This window comes from Microcaecilia unicolor, chromosome 11, assembly GCF_901765095.1.
Source record: "Microcaecilia unicolor chromosome 11, aMicUni1.1, whole genome shotgun sequence".
NCBI classification, from domain to species: Eukaryota; Metazoa; Chordata; class Amphibia; order Gymnophiona; family Siphonopidae; genus Microcaecilia; species Microcaecilia unicolor.
Window position 1 is genome coordinate 185,285,979 of NC_044041.1, and position 23,910 is coordinate 185,309,888.

General features: G+C 43.9%; 1 protein-coding gene and 1 long non-coding RNA gene across 4 annotated transcripts in view; one reads left to right on the top strand and one right to left on the bottom strand.

Annotated features, from left to right (window-relative positions):
- Positions 1–7,961, bottom strand: part of RLF (rearranged L-myc fusion) — a 94,330-nt gene extending 86,369 nt beyond the window's left edge. Inside the window, 1 exon segment of the mRNA XM_030218064.1 lies at positions 7,826–7,961. Coding sequence (XP_030073924.1) covers positions 7,826–7,936 — 111 coding nt within the window. The 5' untranslated portion in view covers positions 7,937–7,961.
- Positions 7,962–8,091: 130 nt separating this feature from the next.
- Positions 8,092–23,910, top strand: part of LOC115480437 — a 43,281-nt gene continuing 27,462 nt past the window's right edge. For all 3 annotated transcript variants that reach the window (XR_003943822.1, XR_003943824.1, XR_003943823.1), the window contains exon 1: positions 8,092–8,216. This is a non-coding gene — a long non-coding RNA (uncharacterized LOC115480437). The remainder of the gene's footprint in view (positions 8,217–23,910) is intronic.

Here is a 23,910-nt window from a genome sequence, read left to right on the forward strand (position 1 = left end):
GGAAAAAGAGAGGAGGAACACTCTGTCATGTATGTTAGCAGAAAGCTCTCAGAGGCCGAGCAAAAATACAACTGAAAAAGAGTGTCCAACTGTAAAATGGGCAGTAGAGACACTAAGGTACTATCTCTTGAGGAGGCATTTCACTCTCATGACAGGCCATGCTCCATTGAAATGGTTAGGCCTGATAAAGAACCATAATGCTAGGCTAAAGCACTGGTATCTAGACTTCCAGGACTATGACTTTTCAGGGGAGCATCAGGCAGGAAAGCAGCACACAAATGTTGACTATCTGTATCGGGGGGGGGGGGGGGGGGGGCATGCACCCTAGAGAGAATAGACCTGTGGAAGAATGTAAAGTCCTTCAAGGAAGAGAGGGGGGGCGGAGGTATGTGACCTGAAGGGTGAGGACCCCCAGCAAGCAAATGTGCTAGTAAGAGACCATATAGACTAACTACTTAGATCTAAGGTTAGTCCCATAGCCCACCCACTCAGTTAGGGTGAAGACCTAGGACCCCTGTGTGGGAGGTTGTACCTATCAGGGAAAACTACATGGGGGTGACAAGGGGGACTAGCCCTTCTGGATGCTAGGAACAAGATAAGTACCCAGTGACTGAGCAACTTCATTTGCATATGATTTGCATAGTTGGGTAAGCCATGGACATTCTCTACAAATAAGACCAGAGAAGGGAGAAAAGCCCGTTAGGTCCAAAGGGGGAAGCTATGTTCTTCCCAGGACTTGCTAGGGCAAACGGGGGATGGACTGTTAGAGAATTGCAAACGCACCCTGACCTTAAGAGGAGAGCCAAATCAGGAACCCTGTGGTCAGAACTACAGAGTTGAAGACTGTTCTCTCCCTTTCAGAAGGTGAGAGATTCTTCTGGCGGACAGAATTATTGATCGTGGTGGAGGATCGTAATACAGTTTAAAACTTCAGCTTGGCTGTTAACCTCTATATTAGAACAGAGGTACATTAAAAAAAATTTTGAAGAAAGCTTTTTAAGAGATCCCTGTTCAATAATAGGGATTTGCTTTTATACTCTAGGGGTGCCCGTGAATCAGATGTCTGTGTCACATACTCTCAAATATTTTGCACCATCTTCAGATTGCTGTGGTGATTAAACAACATTGAAAAGTGATGTAATTACATCCAATCTTTGAAGAGAAAAGAAAGCTTTTGCTTGCAATACTAACTTGGCAAATAGACTGTGCAAGTCGAATTTGTATACAATTAAGACTCAGGAGATCAAGTATACTAAATGTGGACATTGTTCGATATGCCCCGTGACAGAAGAAGGGTCTGAATTTTATGATAAGGAACAGTGCCAAATGATTAAGCTTTCTAGTAAGACTACATGTGATTCTTGTGGGGTTATCTATTTGATTCAAAGTCCCTGTGATCTACATTTATTTATTGCATTTGTATCCCACCTATTTGCAGGCTCAAAGTGGCTTACATAATATTATTAACATGGTTTTTCCAGTGTATCAAGTATTGTTAGTATTTTGTAGAGATTAATTAAGGGAAGAAAGAGAAGGAAGGGATTTATTAGGGTATTTATAGAAGGTGGGCTTTCATAACTGAATGGGTTGGTGATTAGTGGGGCTGACTTCTTGCCCGTTTAAAACACGCATGATTGAGCATAGACACCATTTGTAATAATAAAGTAGAAGCCCTGATAGTCCAACATGGTATGCACTATCAACATACGTTTCAAGATCCTCGGTGTTCAAAGACTGATCATATAAAAGTAGGCACGATAAACGGAGATATTAAGAAATGTCTAAAGCAAAAAGAACAAAGTTGGATTTTTCAACTGAATACTGTGGAACCCTCTGGTATGAATGCTACGATAGAGTGGCAGGTGTTTTATTGATTGTGTTGTGCCTTTCTCCGATTGGTCTGGATAGTTATGGCATTCTTTTAAAATTTGTCGCCATCTTGAGCATTTTCTTGTATCAGGATCCGCCTCCTAAAGCAGCTCTGAAAAACAAGTTGCTCCTGTCGGGGCAGGAGTGTGTCCATTCTTCTGCATGTGTCGCAGCTTGTTTTCTATTTTTAAGAAATGTAATGGAACTGCGATTTACATCAACTTCAAGCTAAGCAATGACTTCTTTTGAGGATGCAGTTTGGTGAAAATTTTCTCTTTGGAACTGTTGTTATAATTGTTGTCTTTGTATAAGACTTCTGAAGTGACTGCAAGCGTTTGACATTTCACCATTTTTTTTTTTTGGGGGGGTGGGGGGGGGGAGTCTGTGTTTCTCCATTGTTGGTGGAGTTTTTTTTTTTACACTGTTCTCTTTTCCCGGTATAGTGTTAAGCTTATGATGTTTGGCTATGGTGCCTTAGCAGCCTGCTAGAGCTTTGAGGCTTATGTTCATTTAATTTTGAAAAGTAGTGATGCACCTGGCAGTGCCCTCTAAACTCTAAAATTTCATTGCTTTGACTAGTATTGTGGTTTGCCTTCCCTTATTTTTTTGTTCATACAGTATTACGAAATGTTAAAATTCCTAGCAACAACCCACTCAACCACATCTCTCTGTTAGACTAAAAGTACAGTATTAACTAGTTGCCCCAGGAGTAACACAGGTGATCATCTAGTCCATCTAGAAGGTTAGGCAAGGAATCTTGGGGAAGGTAGATTTTTTTTTTGTTACATTTGTACTCCGCACTTTCCCACTCATGGCAGGCTCAATGCGGCTTACATGGGGCAATGGAGGGTTAAGTGACTTGCCCAGAGTCACAAGGAGCTGCCTGTGCCTGAAGTCGGAATCGAACTCAGTTCCTCAGGACCAAAGTCCACCACCCTAACCACTAGGCCACTCTTCCACTCAGGAATTAGCCACCCTAGTATGGTTAGCCTTTTAGATTGTGATACGATGGCAGTGAACCAGAAGCTAGATCTGATAAGACCACAAATAAATAACTAGAAACCCTAACTGGAGAAGGGGTGTTCTATCTGGCAGTCTACACTGGAGGCCAAATATTCAACAAATGGTCATGCTAGTCTTGGCTGCAAAATCAAAAAACACTTTGTAGCTAGTCATGGAAGAGCTGCTGAGTAGGAAATGACAGCCTGATTTATTAAGGCCTTAAAACCCTTCCCCAACCACCACCAGAATTCTGTGTCTATGGTGAAAAAGAGTTTGCAAAACAAGTCCAAAGTGAGGGATTTTGTACGATCATCTGTCTAAATGAACAGAACAAATTAGAAAGATGAGAGAAACTGAAAGATCTCACAATTGGTTACACTTGATGACTGGAAGTAGTATATATTCTCACGCAACGTGGACGAGAATGATGGGTCAATTGGTCTTTATCTACCATCTACTATAGGAACATGACAGTAGATGACATACAGCCTATACAGTTTGCCATCCACAGCAACTATTAAGATCTACAATCCTTCCCTCTCCCTCAGAGATCCTGTGTTTGTCCTACGCTTTCTTGAAATTATAGACCATCCTCATCGCCACCACCTCTATATTACTATGTAATACCTCACTAGGAAAAAAAACTAATTAATGAAACTGTAATATATTTTTCATTCTTATAAATTAACAAAAGTTATAAAAATTAAAAATTATGAGCATCACAGCCACCATTATATGAATCTGAGAGACAATCTCCAACATATTCTGGCTTAGGAAACCTTCTTTGATGATATTTTGGAGGAACTACAGCACATCATTGTATGTACAGAACATTTAACAGGCTAAACTGACAAGATCAAGCAATAAATCACCAGAGCCAGACGGTATTCATCCCAGAATTCTGAAAGTGCTAAAACATTAAACTGCTAACCTATTATTCAAAAGAATCATGATACCTGAAGATTAGAAAGTGGCCAATATAACGTTAATTCTTTAAAAGGCTCCATGGACAAGTCTGACCTCAGTACTGGATAAAATGGTCAAAGCTATTAAAAATCTAAATTACTGACCATATAGACAGACATGGTTTAATGTGAACGAGTCAGCATGGGTTTAGTAATGGAAAATCTTGCCTTACAAATTTATCTGACAGATTGATGGATTAAAATTAAGGTATTAACAAACAAGTGGATAATAGTAAGCGAGTTGATATGCTGATTTGGATTTTCAGAAAGCATTTGACAAACTCCTCGAGAGACTCCTTAGAAAATCAGAGTCATAGTAAAGGAGGCAATGCCCTTTTGTGAATTACAAACTTGCTAAAGCACAGTAGCGCTCAAATGTCAAATATCCATGTGGAAAAAAGTCAGTATTGGAGAGCCCCAAGGGTCTGTACTGGTACTTGTGCTATTTAACATTCATAAATGATTTGGTGGTAGAACTGATGAATGATGAAATTGTGAATGACACAAAGGTATTCAAAGTCAATAAAATGGTAAAGGCTTGCCGGATTTGCAGAAGGATCTTGTGAGACCTGAAGACAGCATCTAAATGGCAAGATGAAATTTACAAGTGCAAAGTGATGCACATAAAAGAAAATAATCGAGGTAAAAGAAATGCTCAGTTCAAAGTTAGGAGTCGTTAATGAAGAAAAAGATCTTAGAATCATTATGGGCAATATGTTGAAATTTTCAGCCCAGTGGGCTGAAGCTACTAAAGAAAGCAAATAGAACATCAGGGATTATTTGAAAAGGAACTGAGAACAAAAGCTCAGAATACCATTAAGCCTCTATATAGGGTCCTGGTGCCACTGCACCTTCGCATTGTGTGCAATTCTGGGTGCCCCAATTCACTTTCTAAATGTGCTACTCTGCAGGTCCACAGCAGTCCTTACTTGTGTGGGTTAGCATATTTGAAGCTGTTTCATTTTCCTGTGCTTGGAGTCTTCGTAGTAATTTGAGACTACCATTTCTAGTAAAGAGAGTTTTCCTCTTTTATGATCTTTTGATACTTTTGTACGTCATCCACATCAATAGACCCCTGACGCAGATGATTTCACTGAAACATGGACTGTGTCAGGTATGTTCATTAAAGTATTGAGTTGACACTCTTGAAGGCTTTGTGCATTTTCTCTCTTTCCTGAGTGCACTTTGGACTCCCTCTCTTGCATTTTCTACCACAATTTTTAAAAATGTATAATAAAAAAGGATATAATGAAACTAGAAAAGTTTCAAAGCATGGTGACAAAAAAGATTAAGGGGATGGAACCCCCTCCTTTATGAAGGGAGGCTAAACAGGTCATGGTTTTTCAGCCTAGAGGATAGAAGAAAATATGACAAAAGTTTATAAAATCATGAGTGGGGTGAAAAGGTTAAACAGAAAACAGTTGTTTAACCTTTCTAAACAAAACAAAAACAAGAGAACACTCCGTGAAACTAATGACCAGCAGACAAAACAAAACATTTTTTCACATGGCACATGAATTGTTGTGAGATTATTGGCGCCCTATAAGAGAACGAATAAACTTCAAGGTCCATACATTGATTCACAGGATCATCCATGGAGAATCCCGGAGCTATATGATCAAATTGATCGACCTACCCACCAGAAACACTTCGAAATCCTCTTGAAATTACCTCAACCTGCACTACCCCAACTGCAAAGGACTCAAGTACAAATCCTCTTATGATTTCAACTTCTCCTTCAAAGGTAGTCAACTCTGGAATTACCTACCCAGACCCATTCGCGCTATCAAAGACTACCTACCTTTCAGAAAATTGCTGAAAACCCATCTATTCAAGGAGGCTTATCCAGACGCCATGTACCCACCTATTCTTCACCTGACCCTGTGACAATGATTATCTCAATCTAGCCTAAAACTAGCTGCTCCTCCTACCTCTTACACCCTTCTCCCTTATAATGTTACCTATCTACACATCTCCTTTACTCTGTTAAGCTTAGACTGTATTCTCTCCATTATACTTTTTAATCTTACTACTATGTAAGCCGCATTGAACCTGCTATGAGTGGGAAAATGCGGGGTACAAATGTAACAAATAAATAAATAAAATATGTGATCAAGGTAATTAACAGTAGGATTCAAAAGAGATTTGGACAAGATTTTGGAGGAAAAACCCATAAAAATTATTAGCCAGGTAGACTTTGAAGTGCCATTGCTCATCCCTGGAAATAAGCTACAAGAAACAGAGCGAGAAATAAAAAAAGTGGGAGGACGACCAAGGATTCCAAAGACTGAAAAGATTTATAATAATAAAGATGTTTATTGAGGTATAAAGACTCGACACAACATCGTGTTTCGGCCGTTAGGCCTGCATCAGGAGTCTTAATGCCAAATGCCTTTGAGAACTATTTGATGAAGGCAAATCCTCAGCAAAAGGAGGTCTTTAGAAAGACCGTTGTGAAGGTGAGCGTGCTTCGTTGTCTCCTCGGACACAGCGCTTGTATTGAAATGTTGCAATAAGCAAAAATCCATAAAAATTATTAGCCTGGTAGACTTTGAAGTGCCATTGCTCATCTCTAGAAATAAGCTACAAGAAACAGAGCATCATTTTGGGGTCTGCTGGGTACTTGTGACCCAATTAGCCACTCTCAAACACAGGATGCTGGCCTTGATGAACCTTGGTCTGGAACAATTTTACAAGGAAAGGCCAAATAAATGAAATGAAATAAAGCAATATTCGTTGCTATTGTTGATAGCAATTATAATTTCATGATAATACCACACTGGCAATAATTATCAGATTTGCAATTTTCCCACAATGGTAACATACTATTATCATTTGCATTTATAAAGGCAATCTTGCTAACTTAGCGAAGCATGACTGCACTGTTATGAAATCTGACACCAGAAAACTCTGTTCATCTCCATATTACCATCCTTACTGATGCTCATGTCAACAGAATTCTACAATGAACGTTAACATTAAAACTCAGTGATCTTTAAAGCTGGAAGTTTACCTATGAACACACACTTTAGTACACAGGGATACAAACACCAAGTACTTTGATGTCTATGTCAACACTGCATTTAAAAATGTCTATGGAAGAGGTGTGTCTGTGTGCTGAAAGCCTTCACTCTTAATTTTTTTTATATGAATTTCTCTACATAGGTACATAAAATCTTAAAATTAATGTTTTTCCAAAACTGCAAAACATGTTAACACAACCCCATTAGAAAGTGAAACTATTTGTTTGTTTGTTTATGAAAAGTCAACAAAAGATGCAGCCCAAAGGCTACAGACCACAGACAGAATAAGAGCGATCGGGACTCAAGTCACTTAAATTCTGAAACAACAGAAAATATTTACGGCGAAACGCTGGTCAGAGCTAGAATGCAGGACAAACGCAGCAGCAGTGGCATCACAACAAGAAACCGTAACGCAATAATCAAACGAGAGAGCCCCGAGGAAACTGCCCGTTTCAAACGGGCGCAAAACTGGCCGTTAAGAAAAAAAAAAAAGAGAGAGCATTCCTGGTAGTTTAAAGAACCCATAACGCGCTGCATCCGTTGGTCGGGGGAATTCACACTACTGTTAACCAACCGCCAGCAGCTCTGCCGAGGCTGCTGCTTCCCCCTTGCAGAACTCATTTTAAGATAAAATGTCCTCAGCTCTACAAACAAGGGACCCTGACCTAGAATAATGCATCCCTTCCCCCGCCCCCATTGTTCAAGACAGCCTCAGCCTTTCTCTCTGTCCCCAACAACGGTGCAAGAGGGGGCGGGGGGGGGGCACGGTCTCTTCCTCCTTGTCCGTTGCAGAAGAGCGACCGCGCTCACCCCTGCAGATATATCTCCCTCCTTCCTCCAGTAAGCTCGTTGCAGGGGGGGGGGGGTCGCGGCCTCACCACTATCCCTCTCCCCCCTCCCCTCTCAGGGAACACCGGGCCTCAACCACCTCTGCCCTTCTTCTTCTTCCCCCCTTCCTCCTCTTACCTGGCAAAAACTCCGGCAGTAGTTCCGCGACGAAATCTCGGCCACCTCGCTCCTCCGGAGCTCGTTCTCCAGCTCCCGCAGCGTGCGCTGCAAGGCCGGAACCCGCGGCATCTCCCCGGCGCGCTCAACAACACAGCCCCCCTCCCCGTCCGCCATCTTCCCTCTCCCAAACAGCGCGTAGGCAACCGCCTCACGTGACCCGACGTGCTCCGCGCGACCGCGGCAGCCGCTGATGACGTCACGGGGAGGTGGTGGGAGCGTGCGTCTGGAAGGGTTACGGAAGCTGCTGTTGCTGTTGCTGTGATTCCTCGGCGCGTGGAGAAGGCTGGAGGGGCTCGTGGACGCTTCTTGGCCGCTGACGTTCATTACTCTGGCTGTGAAGACGGAGCAGGTATCACTTCCTCATCAGCACCGCGAGACAGAGAGAAAATCCAGTTCCTCTTTTCCAGGTCGCAGGCCAACGCGGGGGCGGGACTGTGCGGCCGGATGAGGGAGGGTTTTAGGGGCTCAATCCTAGCTGGAGGTTAGAAGAACAAGTGAGGAAAGCATGTAGAGCGTGATTCGTGGAATTCTTTCTATGTTCGTATCTGTGTTGTGGATTTTAAGGTGCGAAGTGAAATACGATTTAGCAATAAAAGCTTTCTTTATTCCGAGCTGTATGTCATATTTTATTTATTGCATTTGTATCCCACATTTTCCCACCTCTTTGCAGGCTCAATGTGGCTTACAATACGTTCTAACAAGTCAGGCTGCCTGGCCAAGATTAGCAAAAGCCAAGGGCACAGGCGGGACGGAATACATTTTTAGAAACGGAAGTTCGTGGTGGCCGTACTGTCACGGAGGCACCTAGTGGTGCGCTCGATGGTTCTGCACGTTATCTCTTGCAATCAGCTTTGCCAGGGCTAAGAGCCACTAAAACACTGCATGAACAGGTTTTTGCTAGATTTCCACATATTGAAGGTTATTTCTGTCTTAAATGTAATCTTTCTCTACAGTGTATATTTGTGTATTTTATGTTGGGGGGGGGGGGGTGTCAGTTCATGCATGTTTGCAATCAGTGGCGTAGCCAGAAGTCAATTTTTGGGTGGGCCAACAGGTTGGATGGGTGGGCACTAGACAGTGGTGTGCTGGTAAATGTTTAACAACAGGCTTTCTCCCCGGTCCACTTCCCCCCCCCTCCCCCCCCCCCCCCCCCCCCCCCCCGTGCACCTCCCCTCAAAATTGCAGAGCTGGCTATAGCTGGGGAGAGAGCCTTGGGGGGGGGGAGGCAATGTATTACTCTCTCCAGGAAAAAAAAACTTAAATGATCCCAGGTTCCAATCTAATTCATGTTTATTGTGGGATAAAATGCCATAAATAAGTAAATAAATATAAACTTTTAATGTTGAGCACCTGATTCTCAAAGTGGACATATTCCAAACACTAAAATGAAAATAAAGTGATTTTTTTTCTACCTTTGTTGTCTGGTGACTGTTTTTCTGATCATGCTGGCCCAGTATCCGATTCTGCTGCTATCTGTCCTCTTAACTCAGTTTCCAGGGCTTCCTTTCCATTTATTTCTTTACTTTCCGCCTTTCTTCTTCATTTCTTGCCCTACATCCGTAAGTAAAAGCTGGGTCCTCTGCAGACGACTGTCCAGTGGATCCAGCTTCTGCCTATTTTCTTCATCTTTGTGAAGTTTTTCTCCTCTCTTCCTGTTCCCTCATCTCATCTATTCGCCTTCCTCACTCTTCTATCCCCTCCATTCATGTCCAGCATTTCTTCTCTCTCCCTTCCCTCTCCTCCATCCATGTCCAGCAACCCTCCTCTCCCCTGCCCTTCCGTCCATCCATCCATGTCCACCAACCCTCCTCTCCCCTGCCCTCCATCCACCCATGTCCAGCAACCTTCCTATCTCCTCTTTCCTCCCCTCCATCCACCCATGTCCAGCAACTCTCCTCTCCCCTCCATCCATCCATACCCAACAATTCTCATCTCTGCCCTGCCCCTATCCATCCATACCTAGCAATTCTGTTCTTGCCCCTGCCCCCCTCTATCCATCCATACCCAGCAATTCTATTTTCTCCCCTGTCCCCTCCCTCCAGCCATCAGCGATTCTCCTCTCTCCCCTGCAATTCCCTCCCGCCCCCATCCTTCCCTCCCATTCAATTCCACCTGCCCGCTCTCTTCTCCCCCCCAAAATTTACAGTGGAAGCAGGCTGAGCTCCGTTCTTGCATCTGCCTCCCTCTCCCAGACGCTGCCTACCGCCACCACGATCGCAGGTCTACCTCCCTCCGTCTCAGCACTCATCAGCAGCAGCGCCGGTAGCAAATCATACACGCTGCCTAACTCTTCTCTGCCGCGTTCCGCCCCCATTATTAGAACTTCCTGTTTCTGCTGGGGCTGGACGCGGCAGAGAAGACGCTTCCAGGTTAGAAGAAGGCATCATGTATGATTCGCTACCGGCGCTGCTGCTGATGAGTGCTGAGACGAAGGGAGGTAGATCCTGCGATCATGGCGGCGGTAGACAGCGTCTGGGAGAGGGAGGCAGATACAGGAACAGAGCTCAGCCTGCTCCCTCCGCTCCGCTGCCTCCACTGCTGGGTGGGCCTGAACCCAAACTGGGTGGGCCTAGGCCCACCCATGGCTACGCCCCTGGTTTGCATACACGTCTGAATAAATTGAGTCAATGAGGCTTGGTCGAGACAAGATTTCTGTATAGCAGTGAAAGAAGGGTCAGAAAGCTTCCTTGTAACATAAATATCTTTATTATAAGTTCAACATACAGGTTTCTTCGTCATGTGTACAACAGATAAAATCCAAAGACGTGACACAGGCCGTGTTTTAGCGAAATTGCCTATCAAGAGTCAGAAAATCTAAACAAGCATATGAAAACAAATATATATGTGCAAGTGGTTACATAACAAATTGAAAATACATGCACACTGATACGGATAAATAAAAATATAGAGAGAGTTGCATATGGGAAAAATATCCATACTGTTACATTCATATATATTCATGTACATAAAGGCATGTGGTAAAAAATAACCAATATTTAAATGAAAGGTACATGCATATGAGAATATAAAAATATTAATCAATTATTTAAAAAAATATATATGATTAAAATGTGTGAAAGAAATTATACATGTAATATGTGCAATCTATGAACAGACAGAACGAAACTGTAAATTGACAAACGTTTATTTGGTTGGCCCTACTGATTCTTTATATTGATTATTTTGTGGGGAACTTGTTCTCCTTCCTTTGTTTTTGTATGCGTGTCTGCTTATGCAGGGGAGGGGACTAGAGCGGCTGATGTTCAATGAATGTGCCATGGGGAGGGGGAGTATGCTAGCAGTGTTGGGGAGGGTGGGAGGAGATCAGAACAAGCTGAATGTGCCATCATTACCACAGGGAAGGTGGGAGTGGGAATAGAGCAAGTCAGTGTTCCATGGTGGGGGGGCAGAGTAAGATAAAAGAATGTTCCATTGGGAGGGGGCAGAGTAAGGTGAGTGTATGCCAAGGGGAGAGGGGGCAGAGCAATAGAACAAGGTGAGCGCTGAGCGTATGTCCTACAAATGGGGGGAGGGAGTGAAAGCTGAGAGTGCCATGGGGTGGGGCAGAGAAAGCTGAGATTGTGCTGTGGGGATGGGGGCAGAACAAACAAAGAACATGCCACTGGTGTGGGTGGAGATCAAACTTGAGGGTGTGCCATGGAGAGAGGAGGGGAAAGATTGAGAAGTGGGAGTGTGTGGAAGTAGGTTCATGGGGGGGGGGGGGGGAGAATGAGAGGTGGGGGTATTGCATGTGGGAGAAGACTTTGGGGGCAGATAGAATTAGGGGTCTTGTTGGGAGTTAGAGGAAAAGCCAGTTAATGCTTAGTGGAAGCAACAACATTTCCCCTCTGAACAAACTAGGGATTCCTTTCTGTATAGACCTTCCTCCTATCCCTTTTGACCATCTAGCCTTACCATTGGCTAGATTCTACCCTCAGTGTGTGACTAGAGCAGCCTTCCAATGCTCTGTCCCCACAGCCTTACCCTTTGACTGGATCCTACTCACCGCTAGTTACCTTGGAAACAAGCAGGACAGGCTTACTCACACAGGGGGTTGATTGGAGAACTGCAGATAGAATTTTTTAATCTTCAAAAATGTCTAGACCTGTTAGGTGTCCTTCTAGCTTCCAGACATGAATGTAAAAATCAGTAGAAACATAAAAATAGCCAGACAGTTGTCAGTCCTAACCAGGGCCATCCCAAGGATATTTGATGACCTAGGCAAATTTTCAGCTGTGCATCTACATCCCCCTAGTCCACCATCCTTCCCTTCCCTATTGCTCCCCCCCCCCCCAACAATTAACTAGCATCTCCCCTTCACTTTTTCTCCCCCAGATTTTCAACATTCCCTTCTCTTTCCCCCACTGGTGTCCAACATCTCACCAACCCTACTGCTTCCCTCATATTCAGTATCTCTCCTCCCCTACCCAGCCCCCCAGGCGTCCAGCACCTCCTCTTCCACCTCCAAATTTCCACTATTTCTCCTTTTCTTCCTCCCTTGCATTTCTAGCAAGTTACTTTTGCTTCCTTACCCTTGTTCCCGTCATGTATGTCATCTTTCTTATGTACCTATACTATCACTTGCCCTCACCAGGCCTTGTTTCTTCTTCCCCGATGATCCTCAGTTCTTTAAAAGTATGAGTGTCCAGTGCATGCCACTCTGCTAGCTGAGCACATCCAAAGTGCCATAAGCCAGTCATGCACAACTACAACACGCCAACCACTTCCTTCTCTTAGTATGGTGGCTGTACATGGTATCACGTTCTCCCAGCTGCTACTGCAAGGGGACGTCAGGCAGTAAGGAGCTCAAAGGTTCCTGATTTGTAGGTACAGCGGGGCATGATGGATTGTAGTTCAATTCAATCAGAAAATGTCACAATACAAATAACAGACAAATGTTTAAAAATACATGGGCTATATTTGGGGGGAGGGGCTTATTTTGTTGGAATCTCCAGTCCAGTTTGGCCATGGCCATTTTTTAACCCAACATGTCATTTTATGCTTTTTATTCCCAACATGTCATTTTATGCTTTTTATTCCCTACATGTCAAGTTTCTTCCCATTCCATTAAATTTGGCACACATTCTTGTTCCCTTTTGTATAGTTCTTTCCAACTCCCATTGGGTTGGAAAGAATAAAAACCAGCTCACTTTAATATTCCCTTATCTCTTGTTTGTCCTGTTTGTCTGTCCTAATTAGATTGTAAGCTCTGTTGAGCAAGGACTGTCTCTTCATGTTCAAGTGTACAGCGCTGCGTACGTCGAGTAGCGCTATAGAAATGATAAGTAGTACTAGTAGTAGACTGAGAGCTACTGTTGGCTTGAAATGTGAATCTATCCCTTGCAGAGCTTTACAGGTAACATTTTCCTGCTTGAATTGTGTGTAGGAGTGTGAGAGTGGTAAGCATTATTTCTGATTTGTTTCATTATTATTACCATGAGAAGAACAAAGGAGTGAATCTTCTCCAGTTTGTTCCAGATCTGAGGCAGAGGATTATTACTACAGGATTATACCACGTCCTGCCGGAGGCAGCTTTATTCCTGAGACTTGCAAGAAATTAAGGACCGCTTAAAGGATATTGTTGCTTCTCTCTCTTAATACCTCATTTTGGGGCCCTTTTAGTAAAGGGTTAGTTGCCGCCCACCATTCCAGAACTACCGCAGGAGCCCAGCGGCAGTTCCCACTCCCAGTGCACGCCATTTCCGGCACCCACAAAAATATTTTCTATTCTTGTAGCGCCAGTTACCTCCGGGCTAGTGCGGGAGCCCTTACTGCCAGCTCAATGAGTGGCAGTAAGTGCCCCCCCCCCCCCCCAATAAAAAATGGCAAGTGGTTCAGTTACCGCAAGGCCATTTCTTTTCCAGAAAAAAAGACAGCCTTTTACCCGCTACGGTAAAACATAGTAACATAGTAGATGACGGCAGAAAAAGACCAGCACGGTCCATACAGTCTGCCCAAGAAGATAAATTCATATGTGCTACTTTTTTATTTGTACTGTCCTCTTCAGGGCACAGACCATATAAATCTGGCCAGCCCTATCCCTGCCTCCCAACCACCAACCCCGCCTCCCACCACCAGCTCTGGCACAGACTGTATAAGTCTGCCCAGCACTATCCTCGCCTCCCAACTACCAGTCCCGCCTCCCACCACCAGCCCCGGCACAGACCGTATAAGTCTGCCCAGCACTATCCCTGCCTCCCACCACCGGCTCTGGCATAGACCGTATAAGTCTGCCCAGCACTAGCCCCGCCTCCCAACCACCAGCTCTGCCACCCATTCTAGGCCTCCCAAAAGAGGGCCTCTGCGTGCGTCAAAAAATGCACTGACACTAGCACAGGCCCCCTTTTACAGCAGCTTAGTAAAAGGACCCCTTTGAGTCTAGTTTAAATTGGTCTGCCTGTATCTGTTCTCCTTAATGTCTTTTTCAACCTTTTACAAAGCCTTTGTAAGGGGGGGGGGGGGGGCTAGTGTAGTAGTATTTGCATACTTTCCCTGTGCAGGTCTAGTGTATTTCCAAAATGATAGTACACACGTATTTCTATTTTCAGAATTACCTTAGGGGAAATATGTGTTTACATTTACACCACAAGACGTTAGGGATCAATATATAGAAAATAATGGAAACCAAGGACGCCAATCTCAGAAACGACCAAATCCAAGCCCTTTGGTCGTGGGAGGAGCCAGCATTCGTTGTGCACTGGTCCCCCTGACATGCCAGGACACCAACCGGGCACCCTAGGGGGCACTGCAGTTGACTTCAGAAATTGCTCCCAGGTGCATAGCTCCCTTACCTTGGGTGCTGAGCCCCCCCAAACCCCCTCCTCACAACTGTACAACACTACCATAGCCCTAAGGGGTGAAAGGGGACACCTACATGTGGGTACAGTGGGTTTCTGGTGGGTTTTGAAGGGCTCACATTTACCACCACAAGTGTAACAGGTAGGGGGGGTGGGCCTGGGTCCGCCTGCCTGAAGTGCACTGCACCCACTAAAACTGCTCCAGGGACTTGCATACTGCTGTCATGGAGCTGGGTATGACATTTGATTAGCATACAGTCTGACAAAAAATATTTTTAAAGTTTTTTTTTTTAGGGTGAGAGGGGGTTAGTGACCACTGGGGGAGTAAGGGGAGGTCATCCCCGATTCCCTCCGGTGGTCATCTGGTCAGTTCAGGCACCTTTTTGAGGCTTGGTCAAAGAAAAAAAGGACCAGGTAAAGTCGTCCAAGTGTTCGTCAGGGACGCCCTTTTTTTCCATTATCGGTCAAGGACGCCCATGTGTTAGGCACGGCCAAGTCCTGCCTTCGCTACGCCTCAGACACGCCCCTGTGAACTGTGGTTATCCCTGCAATGGAAAGCAGTTGGGGACACCCAAAATCGGCTTTCGATTATACCGATGTGAGAAGGACGCCCAACTTCCGATTTTTGTCGAAAGATAGACGTCCTTCTCTTTCGAAAATAAGCCTGTTGGAGTCCTGATAGAGTAGAAAACCATAGAGAACTGCCCAAATATTCCAGCTAGCTCCTACAGGAAGGGGCTGTAGTTGTTGCAATAGAACCAAAGAACATTTTTCATCATTTGCTGGCTTCTGGGGAGAAAACAAAGATAATCCAATTGAAGGTAAGAGCCTGATTTTCATTTCATTTCATTTCATCATTACTATACTGTCCTCTATAAAAGAACCCAAGGGGATATACAGATGAGTAACAACACAAGAAAAGAAAAATGGCAAATCTAAATATAATCAGATAAAATTCAATTAAAAATGCAGTATTAGCTCTGCCGCAGCTCTGTTTCTCTACTGATGCAAGTACTTCCAGGTAACTGTTCAAACAGCTGTTCTCTGCCTTGTTCCCATGTGTTCTTGCTGTCCTACCTGGATCCTTGCTCTCTGCCTGCCTCTCTACCTTCATAAGAACATAAGCATTGCCATACTGGGACAAACCGAAGGTCCATCAAGCCCAGTATCCTGTTTCCAACAGTGACCAATCCAGGTCACAAGTACCTGGCAAGATCCCAGAACAGTAAAACAGATTTATGCTGCTTATCCTAGAATCTTAATAATGACTTATGGACTTTTCTTTTAGGAAATTATCCAAACCTTTTTTAAACTCTGCTAAGCTAACTGATTTTTACTGCATTCTCTGGCAATAAATTGCAGAGTTTAATTACACGTTGAGTGAAGAAATATTTTCTCCAGGTTTTTTTTTTCCAATTTACTACTTAGTAGCTTCATTGTGTGCACCCTGGTCCTAGTATTTTTGGAAAGAGTGAACATCTGTACCCATTCCACTTCACTCAGTATCTTATAGACCTCTATCATATCTCCCCTTAGCCATCTCTTCTCCAAACTAAAGGGGCCCTAGCCGCTTTAACCTTTCCTCATAGAGAAGTGTCCCATCCCCTGAATCATTTTTGTCACCCTTCATCTGGCTTTTGTGCCTGTTCTAGCCTTCCTAGGTTCCTGCCAAGTTCCTGTGCATGTTTCTTGTTCCTGCCATGCTGCTCCCTGGATTGTTCTGGTTGTCCACTTGGACCTGGGTCTGTTCATGGCAGTGGCGTAGCCAAGGGTGGGCTTCACTTTGAGCTCAGGCCCACCAGTAGCAGCACACCTATGATGTGGCTGGCAGAGATTCCCAAGCTGAAAACTCCCAACAACTGTCCCTCCTGCATACCTTATAAATAGCAGATCTTTGCCTGCAGAAAGCAGAGACTGATGCATACTTCTCACACCGTCCCCAAAGCCTTCCCCTCTGACTTATTCCCGCCTATGCAGAAACAGGAAGCTGCATCAGTGGGAAGGATGTGGGGCCAACATGAGTACTGTGTATTAGTTGCTGCTTACTGCCGGTGAAAATCTGCTATTTAAAAGGTGTACAGGAGAGGGGGGATATTTGAGAGACCATATGGCATGCAGACGAGAGAGGGAGAGACCAAATCACCTGCGGGATGGGGTGGGGTTCTTCTGCCCACCCATCTTGGGCCCAGGCCCATCCAAAATTGGGTGTCTGGCTACGCCACTGGTTCATGGTGTGCATAGTGGGGACAGTTATTTAAATGGGCACATCCATCTAAGTATCCCGATGCCATGCAGTGAGAGCCTATTCTCCAATGGCACCTGGGTGCCCAGTTTCTTTTAGAGAATATTAGCGTAACCCAGTATCCAAGCACCTAACGTTTCCATGCCCACAGTTACTGGAGTAAGTGTGATTGTGAAAATGTGGCAGGGATGTGCATAACTCACTGTGTTTTGAAATAAGGTTATGCACGTAACAGAGCCACACCCATGTCCCACCCATATTTATTCCCATTTGCATTTATGCGCAATGCCACTTAACGTGCTGTTACGAAATAGTACTTAGGCACCTAATGGCACATCGACAGATACGTATACACCTATCTATGTAAGTACTATATTTTGATGACTCTTCAACAAAGTTAATTAAATGAGGAATACTCATCTGAAAATGAGATCAGGAACATTCAGTCAGGGGATTAAGTAATCCCCTGACTGAATGTTCCTGATCTCATTTTCAGATGAGTATTCCTCAGTTAATTAACTTTGTTGAAGCTATTGAAGACATTTTGAAGTTGAAAAATTAATGTATGAAGATTAAAATAGACAAAAACAAAAAAAAGATAATAAGAAAACTGAAAAAGAAGAAAAAACATGATGTACCTGAGACCGATGAGGAGGTGGGTGTATAAATCTTCCTGATTTTCAAATATATTCAGTAAGTAGCACCGCTGAGGTCTTTGGTAAAGCTGAAATACACAGGAGATAGTTGTTACATTGGATACATCGAAAGCCTCTTGACTTAGATTTGTGGTGGAAGTCGAGTATTATTACAGTACTGTATTTTGTACATTTATGCTTGCAAAGGGAATGTAAATGTGATTAAGAGGCTGATGCAGAAAGGTTGCCGTTAACTATGGCTGCCGCAGGTGAAATTACCGAGTCCAAAAGGGGATGACATGCAAATGAGATGCACGGAAATTTAACGGCGACCTTTGTGCATTGACTCCTGGAAGCTCCTAGGATATGTGCAAAACAGGAGTTGTTTCTAGGACACAGGAGGGGGGGGGGGGGGAACTCCTGCACTCACAAAAGCAAAACTTCGGAGCTCCTGCGGCTGCCTGTGGTATTGGGGGACCTGCATAGCTGGTTCGGATGACAGCAGGGGATCAGGTGCATGAAGCTGAACAAAGGTCAGCAGAATGCTACCTGCATCAGGCTGGGGTGGGGAGGTAATCGGGAGGCAGAGGTTGAAGGGAGAGGGAAACTGTACATACGGTCAGCCCCAGAGTTGCCAGCATGGATGAGAAGGGCTCCTCTCTGACAGCTCCTGGCCTGCCGTAAAATCTAGCATGTTAAAGGTAGGTGCTTTTTTTCATTATAATACTAATGAGCTTGTCATAATACATTTGCATGGGATTCTCAGTAGCTGCTACTGCACGTGATTAAAGCCATGCAAAACCCCTTTGTGCATTAGACGCTACATAACGTTTGCTTTAAACCAGCTCCAACCGGTCTAAAGCAAATGCATACATGGTAAGCTTTGTGCATCAGCCCCTAAGATCAATTATGTGCTAGAAATGATTGTTAAGGGGCTCTCACCAGTTCTCCACTCCATTGAATTTGAGGAGGGGCTCTTGGGAGCTCCTGCCAGCTACAGAAACATTACATTCACCTAAGATTCTGAAAAAAAAATGGACAAAGATTGTCCCAGACTTGTGTGACATAAATGGAAAACATTGTATTGATAACAGTGGATCTAAACTCCTATCTGGTGGGTGATTATTGTTTGTAAGATAGCTGATCCCAAACACTGATCTAACAACCGGAAGCTCATTTTGTAAGTCACAGCATTCCAGACACAGAACGTGTAGTCAATACATCACAATACATCGCAGATGAGTTCCAGTAATTCAGCTGCTTCTGGGATTTTCACACCAGTGTGTACCCAAAGCGAGATCAAAGCAGAACCAGCAGTAAAGCCCAAGGTTTTAAATAAAGCAAAAGTAACTAGCCAAGAGCCATACTTAGCTCTGCTAGAGAACAGGGATTTAAGAGCTGTCCAGGCAATATGGATGCTATTTGGGCCAGAAATAATGTTTCTGAATTAAACTGCAGATCAGGCAGAGAGGGGATATTGCAGGAAGTACAACAAGATTTTTGGTAAGTTACTGATAAACTGTTACTAGAGGAATGGTAATAAATACAAATAAAACAAAATATAGAAAAGAAAACAAGATGATACATTTTTTTATTGGACTAACTTAATACATTTTTTGATTAGCTTTCAAAGGTAACCCTTCTTCAGATCGGAAATAAGCAAATGTTGACAAATATCAGAATATATAAGTGAAACACAAAAGCGTTCCAATGACAGTCTCGCAGGAAGAGGGTGGGGTGTGTTAGGTGAGAAACAGGAAGCAATGTGACGAAGCAGTATAATTTTGTGGTTCATAATGGTAAAAAATAGAAATAAAACAAAAACTTAGAAAAGAAAATAAGATACCTTTTTTATAAGATTAACTGACATCTTATTTTCTTTTCGATGTTTTTGTTTTATTTTTCTTTATTTCCTTTAAAAGTGGACTAACAGGGCTGTCACATCACTTTACTCAAGATGGTTTGTAATGGAATAGAAAACCCAGATCTTTGTTAAGTCCTGTCTGGTGAGTGTCAAAATATTTAATCATAAAATCATTGATGCAGTGTTTTGGTTTTGTAAAGTGCTGTCCCACAGAGGTGACATCCTGGTTGGCATTGTGATGTTTAATATGTCTATGTAAATTGATTTTTGTCTTTAACATCTGGCTTATTACATAGTAACATAGTAGATGACGGCAGAAAAAGACTTGCATGGTCCATCCAGTCTGCCCAACAAGATAAACTCATATGTGCTACTTTTTGTGTATACCTTACCTTGATTTGTATCTGCCATTTTCAGGGCGCAGACCGTAGAAGTCTTGCCCAGCACTAGCCTCGCCTCCAAACCACCAGCCCCGCCTCCCCCCACCAGCTCTGCCACCCAATCTCGGTTAAGCTTCTGAGGATCCATTCCTTCTGAACAGGATTCCTTATGTTTATCCCACACATGTTTCAATTCCGTTACCGTTTTCATCTCCACCACCTCCCGCGGGAGGGCATTCCAAGTATCCACCACTCTTTCCGTGAAAGAATACTTCCTGACATTTTTCTTGAGTCTGCCCCCCTTCAATTTCATTTGAATCTCATTTCATTTATTCTCCAATGTAACAGCACCCTTCTTCACACTTTTTGCTTTGAATGATATATACTACATTTGAAGATGAGCATGTGAAGGATCCCCTTATGCGGAATGTTTTGATCTGATTACTTAATATAAGGCCTCTTTTTTTATCACACCACGCTAGCGGTCCCCAGTGCAGCAATGTCGACGAAGCCCATTAATTTCAATGGGCTTCATCGGCATTGATTGCGCGGGAACCGCTAGTGCAGCTTGAAAGAGGACCGTACTGCTTAATACAGTTAAGTTTTAAAGCAGCTTACAATAAACCAGGCACAAGTACAATGAATGTTCTAACAAGTAAAACCAAACGATGTAATTGCTTAACCATCAATGTAACTTACACTGCTTCCCAGGAACTCCGTTCACTAGGCAAGTCTCTCCTAATTGTTCCCTTCTCCTCCATCGCTAACTCCAGACTCCGTTCCTTTTATCTCGCCGCACCTTATGCCTGGAATAGACTTCCTGAGCCATTACGTCACGCTCATTCCCTGGCCACCTTCAAATCCAGGCTAAAGGCCTACCTGTTTGACGCTGCTTTCGATTCCTAACTTGTCACCTGCTCGTAACCTTTATCTTGTCTTCCTCGCTTCAATAGTTCCCTTTGCCCTATGTGTCCTATCTGTCTGTCCTACCCGTATCCCTTATTTGTCCTGTCTGTCCTGATTTAGATTGTAAGCTCTTTTGAGCAGGGACTGTCTTTTCTTCATGTTCAATTGTAAAGTGCTGCGTACGTCTGGTAGCGCTGTAGAAATGATTTGTAGTAGTAAATAATCAGCAATCATCACAGTCAGAAATTGACTTAATATGTCTATGATCTGGCAAATTCAACAATCCAAAACCCTCCAAGGGGAACTCCAAAACAACTTCAAAATGAAAAAAGTAAGCCTAAGAGTGCTGGTGAGATCCAACATGAAATATAACCGCTGCACGTTGTACGTGCGTGCAGGACGTCAGAAACCACCAACCCCAAACGAAGGAAGGAAGGAAGGACGGAAACTTCGGCTGGCGGGGGTTGGGGTCCCCCGACAGCAAAGGGAGGTGAGGTGCGACAGCGGAGTGACGGCAGGAGGAGGGGGGGTTGAGAGTGTCGTTGGTAGGGGGGTCCAGGGGCAAATCTGCGGTGACCAGGCCCCTGTGGCCCCATAGCAGATACGCCCCTGGTGGGGATAGCTGCATCTGTCCTTAGGTTTCCTGTATATAGATGTTTGTATATAGCCACCATTGCTGATGGGGAGTAATCAATTTTGAATTTGATTGTAGGATGGTATGTATGGAAAGAGCTGTAAAACTGATTGAGAGTCTCTTCTCCCTTAGTCCAAATCATAAAAATGTCATCAATATACCGGTAATATTTTAGGAGTTTAGTCTGCTATGTATTCAAAAATGTCTCTTCCAGTTCTGTCATGAAGAGGTTAGCATATTATGGTACCATCCTGGTGCCCATAGCAGTGCCCATAATTTGCAGATAGATGTCTTTGTTAAAGCATAAATGTTTGTGTATTAGAATGAATTAGATTGATTTTGTAATAGTTTCTGGTGAGTATTGGTGGTCTAAGGTGGATGTTTTTAGGAATTTGTTACATGTAGCTATGCCATCTGCATGTGGGATATTGCTGTAAAATGAATCAACATCTGCTGTGACCAGAAGAGCACCCAGTGGTAGCAAAGGCGTAGCCAGGTTCTGATCTCAGAGGGAGCAGACTTTTATAAAATAGGCACCAGTTGGTGTCAGCTAGACAGTACTACTACTACTGCTACTTATCACTTCTATAGCGCTACAAAGCATACGCAGCGCTGTACACCAAACACGATAAGACAGTCCCTGCTCAAAGAGCTTACAATCTAAATAGGACAAGCAAACAGAACAACTAAGAGGTAAGGGAATTAAAGAGGAGGGGATAGAAGGGTACAGGGCAAGAGAGTAGTGGTTAGGAGTCAAAAGCAACGTTAAAGAGGTGGGCTTTTAGCCTGGATTTGAAAACGGCCAAAGACGGGGCTAGACGTACAGGCTCGGGAAGTCTATTCCAGGCGTGAGGTGCAGCAAGATAAAAGGAACGGAGTCTGGAATTAGCAATAGAGGAGAAGGGGACAGACGAGAGTTTTATCCACGGAACGGCAGTGTCTGTGTTGTTGCTCAGGTGCTACGGAGGGCAATGATTAATACAGGCTGTCTCTGTTGCGTCCTGCCTACAAGGAAACAGTAAGTTACATCAGGAGGCAGGACGCAGAAGAGGTCCCTGGACTGGCCAGAGCAGGCAACCTGTCTTCTTAATTACAAAGTAAAAATATTCAAGAATAGCACACACATTCCTTCCACTGCTAGACACCTTGTTTAAATCAGATGGGCTTTTGTTTGTGTGGTGACTGGCAAGGGTGTACTCCAGGACTGCCCTAGAACACAAAACGTACCACACCATAACAGCCCTAACCCACCTATCAGAAGACAGTGCTATATATGTTACACTGGACTGTGGAGCACCAATATACCTACTATTAGGAAACTGGAACAAACTGCACTGTTACACATTCCTAAACAGTTACTACATACTAGCAGAATCCTTCACCTCAGTCACACATGCAGAACATGGACAGACCCTCATCTATATAAACATAAGATTAGCCATACTGGGTCAGACCAATGGTCCGTCTAGCCCAGTATCCCATTTCCAACAATGGCCAACCCAGGTCACAAGCAGAAACCCAAATTGTGACAACATTCCACTCTACCAATCTAATACAGAATAGGGAGCCACAAAAAAAATTGAAATAGAGACCACACACACACACTCTGTTCAAGGAAGCCAGACTCTATAAACAGTGCAATACTGGTAAAAAAGAGACAGAAATGCATTTTCTCCTGTACATTTTATAAAGCAGGTACATCTCAGTCCTTACAAAGTATTAAATAAAATTTTCTACCTTTGTTGTCTGAGAATTTGACTGGTCCCAGTCTTTTTTTTTTTCCATGTTCCAGGAGTCAGTCTTACAAATTCTTTTCCAGGTTGGCCTTTCCATTTCTTCTCTCGCCTCTTGTCTTCTTCCTTTCCTTCTCTACATATGTTTGGCACTGATCTTGCATTTTACATCCCCACTATCAAATAGCTGTGTATAGAGCTGCCACGTGATCCAGTTCCAGAAGGGAGATTTTTCAACCAGTCCTAGTGTGAACTTACATCCCAAATTAATATGGGATTTGCAGTCCCTGATTCTACCCATCAAAATCTGTGCTGCAGTACATCCAAAATGACTTTAAAAAATGCACTCGGACCCCTCTACTGTTGTTTGAACAATTTATTTTCTCATTTGCTTTGGTCCCGGTCTCTTTTCTGTTTTTTTCTGTTTCTTCTGCCTTTATAGAGTCTTTTGCCCATCTGACATTTCTTCTGTCTCCAAGTGCACCAACCTTCTTTCCTCTGCACCACTATTTGTCCTGTCCAGTATCTCCTTCTGTGTCCCTTGTCCCTATCCTACCCCTAAGTTCAGCATCTGCCATTTCTGTGTCCCCATCTCTCCCCCCTTTTTCAGCACAAGCCTACCTGGTCTCCTCATCTCCCCCTTTTCTAACATCTGCCATCCAGGTGTCCCCATCTCTCGCTTTTTCTAGCATTGCCCTGTGTCCCTATCTTCCCCCTTTTTCCAGCATTACCTTTTTGTCCCCATCTCACCCCTTTTTCACCATTTTCCCCATATCTCCATTCCCCCTTCCAGTGGTGCCCCTCTGTGTCCCCATCTCCTCCCCCTTTCAGTAGTGCCCCTCTGTGTCCCTA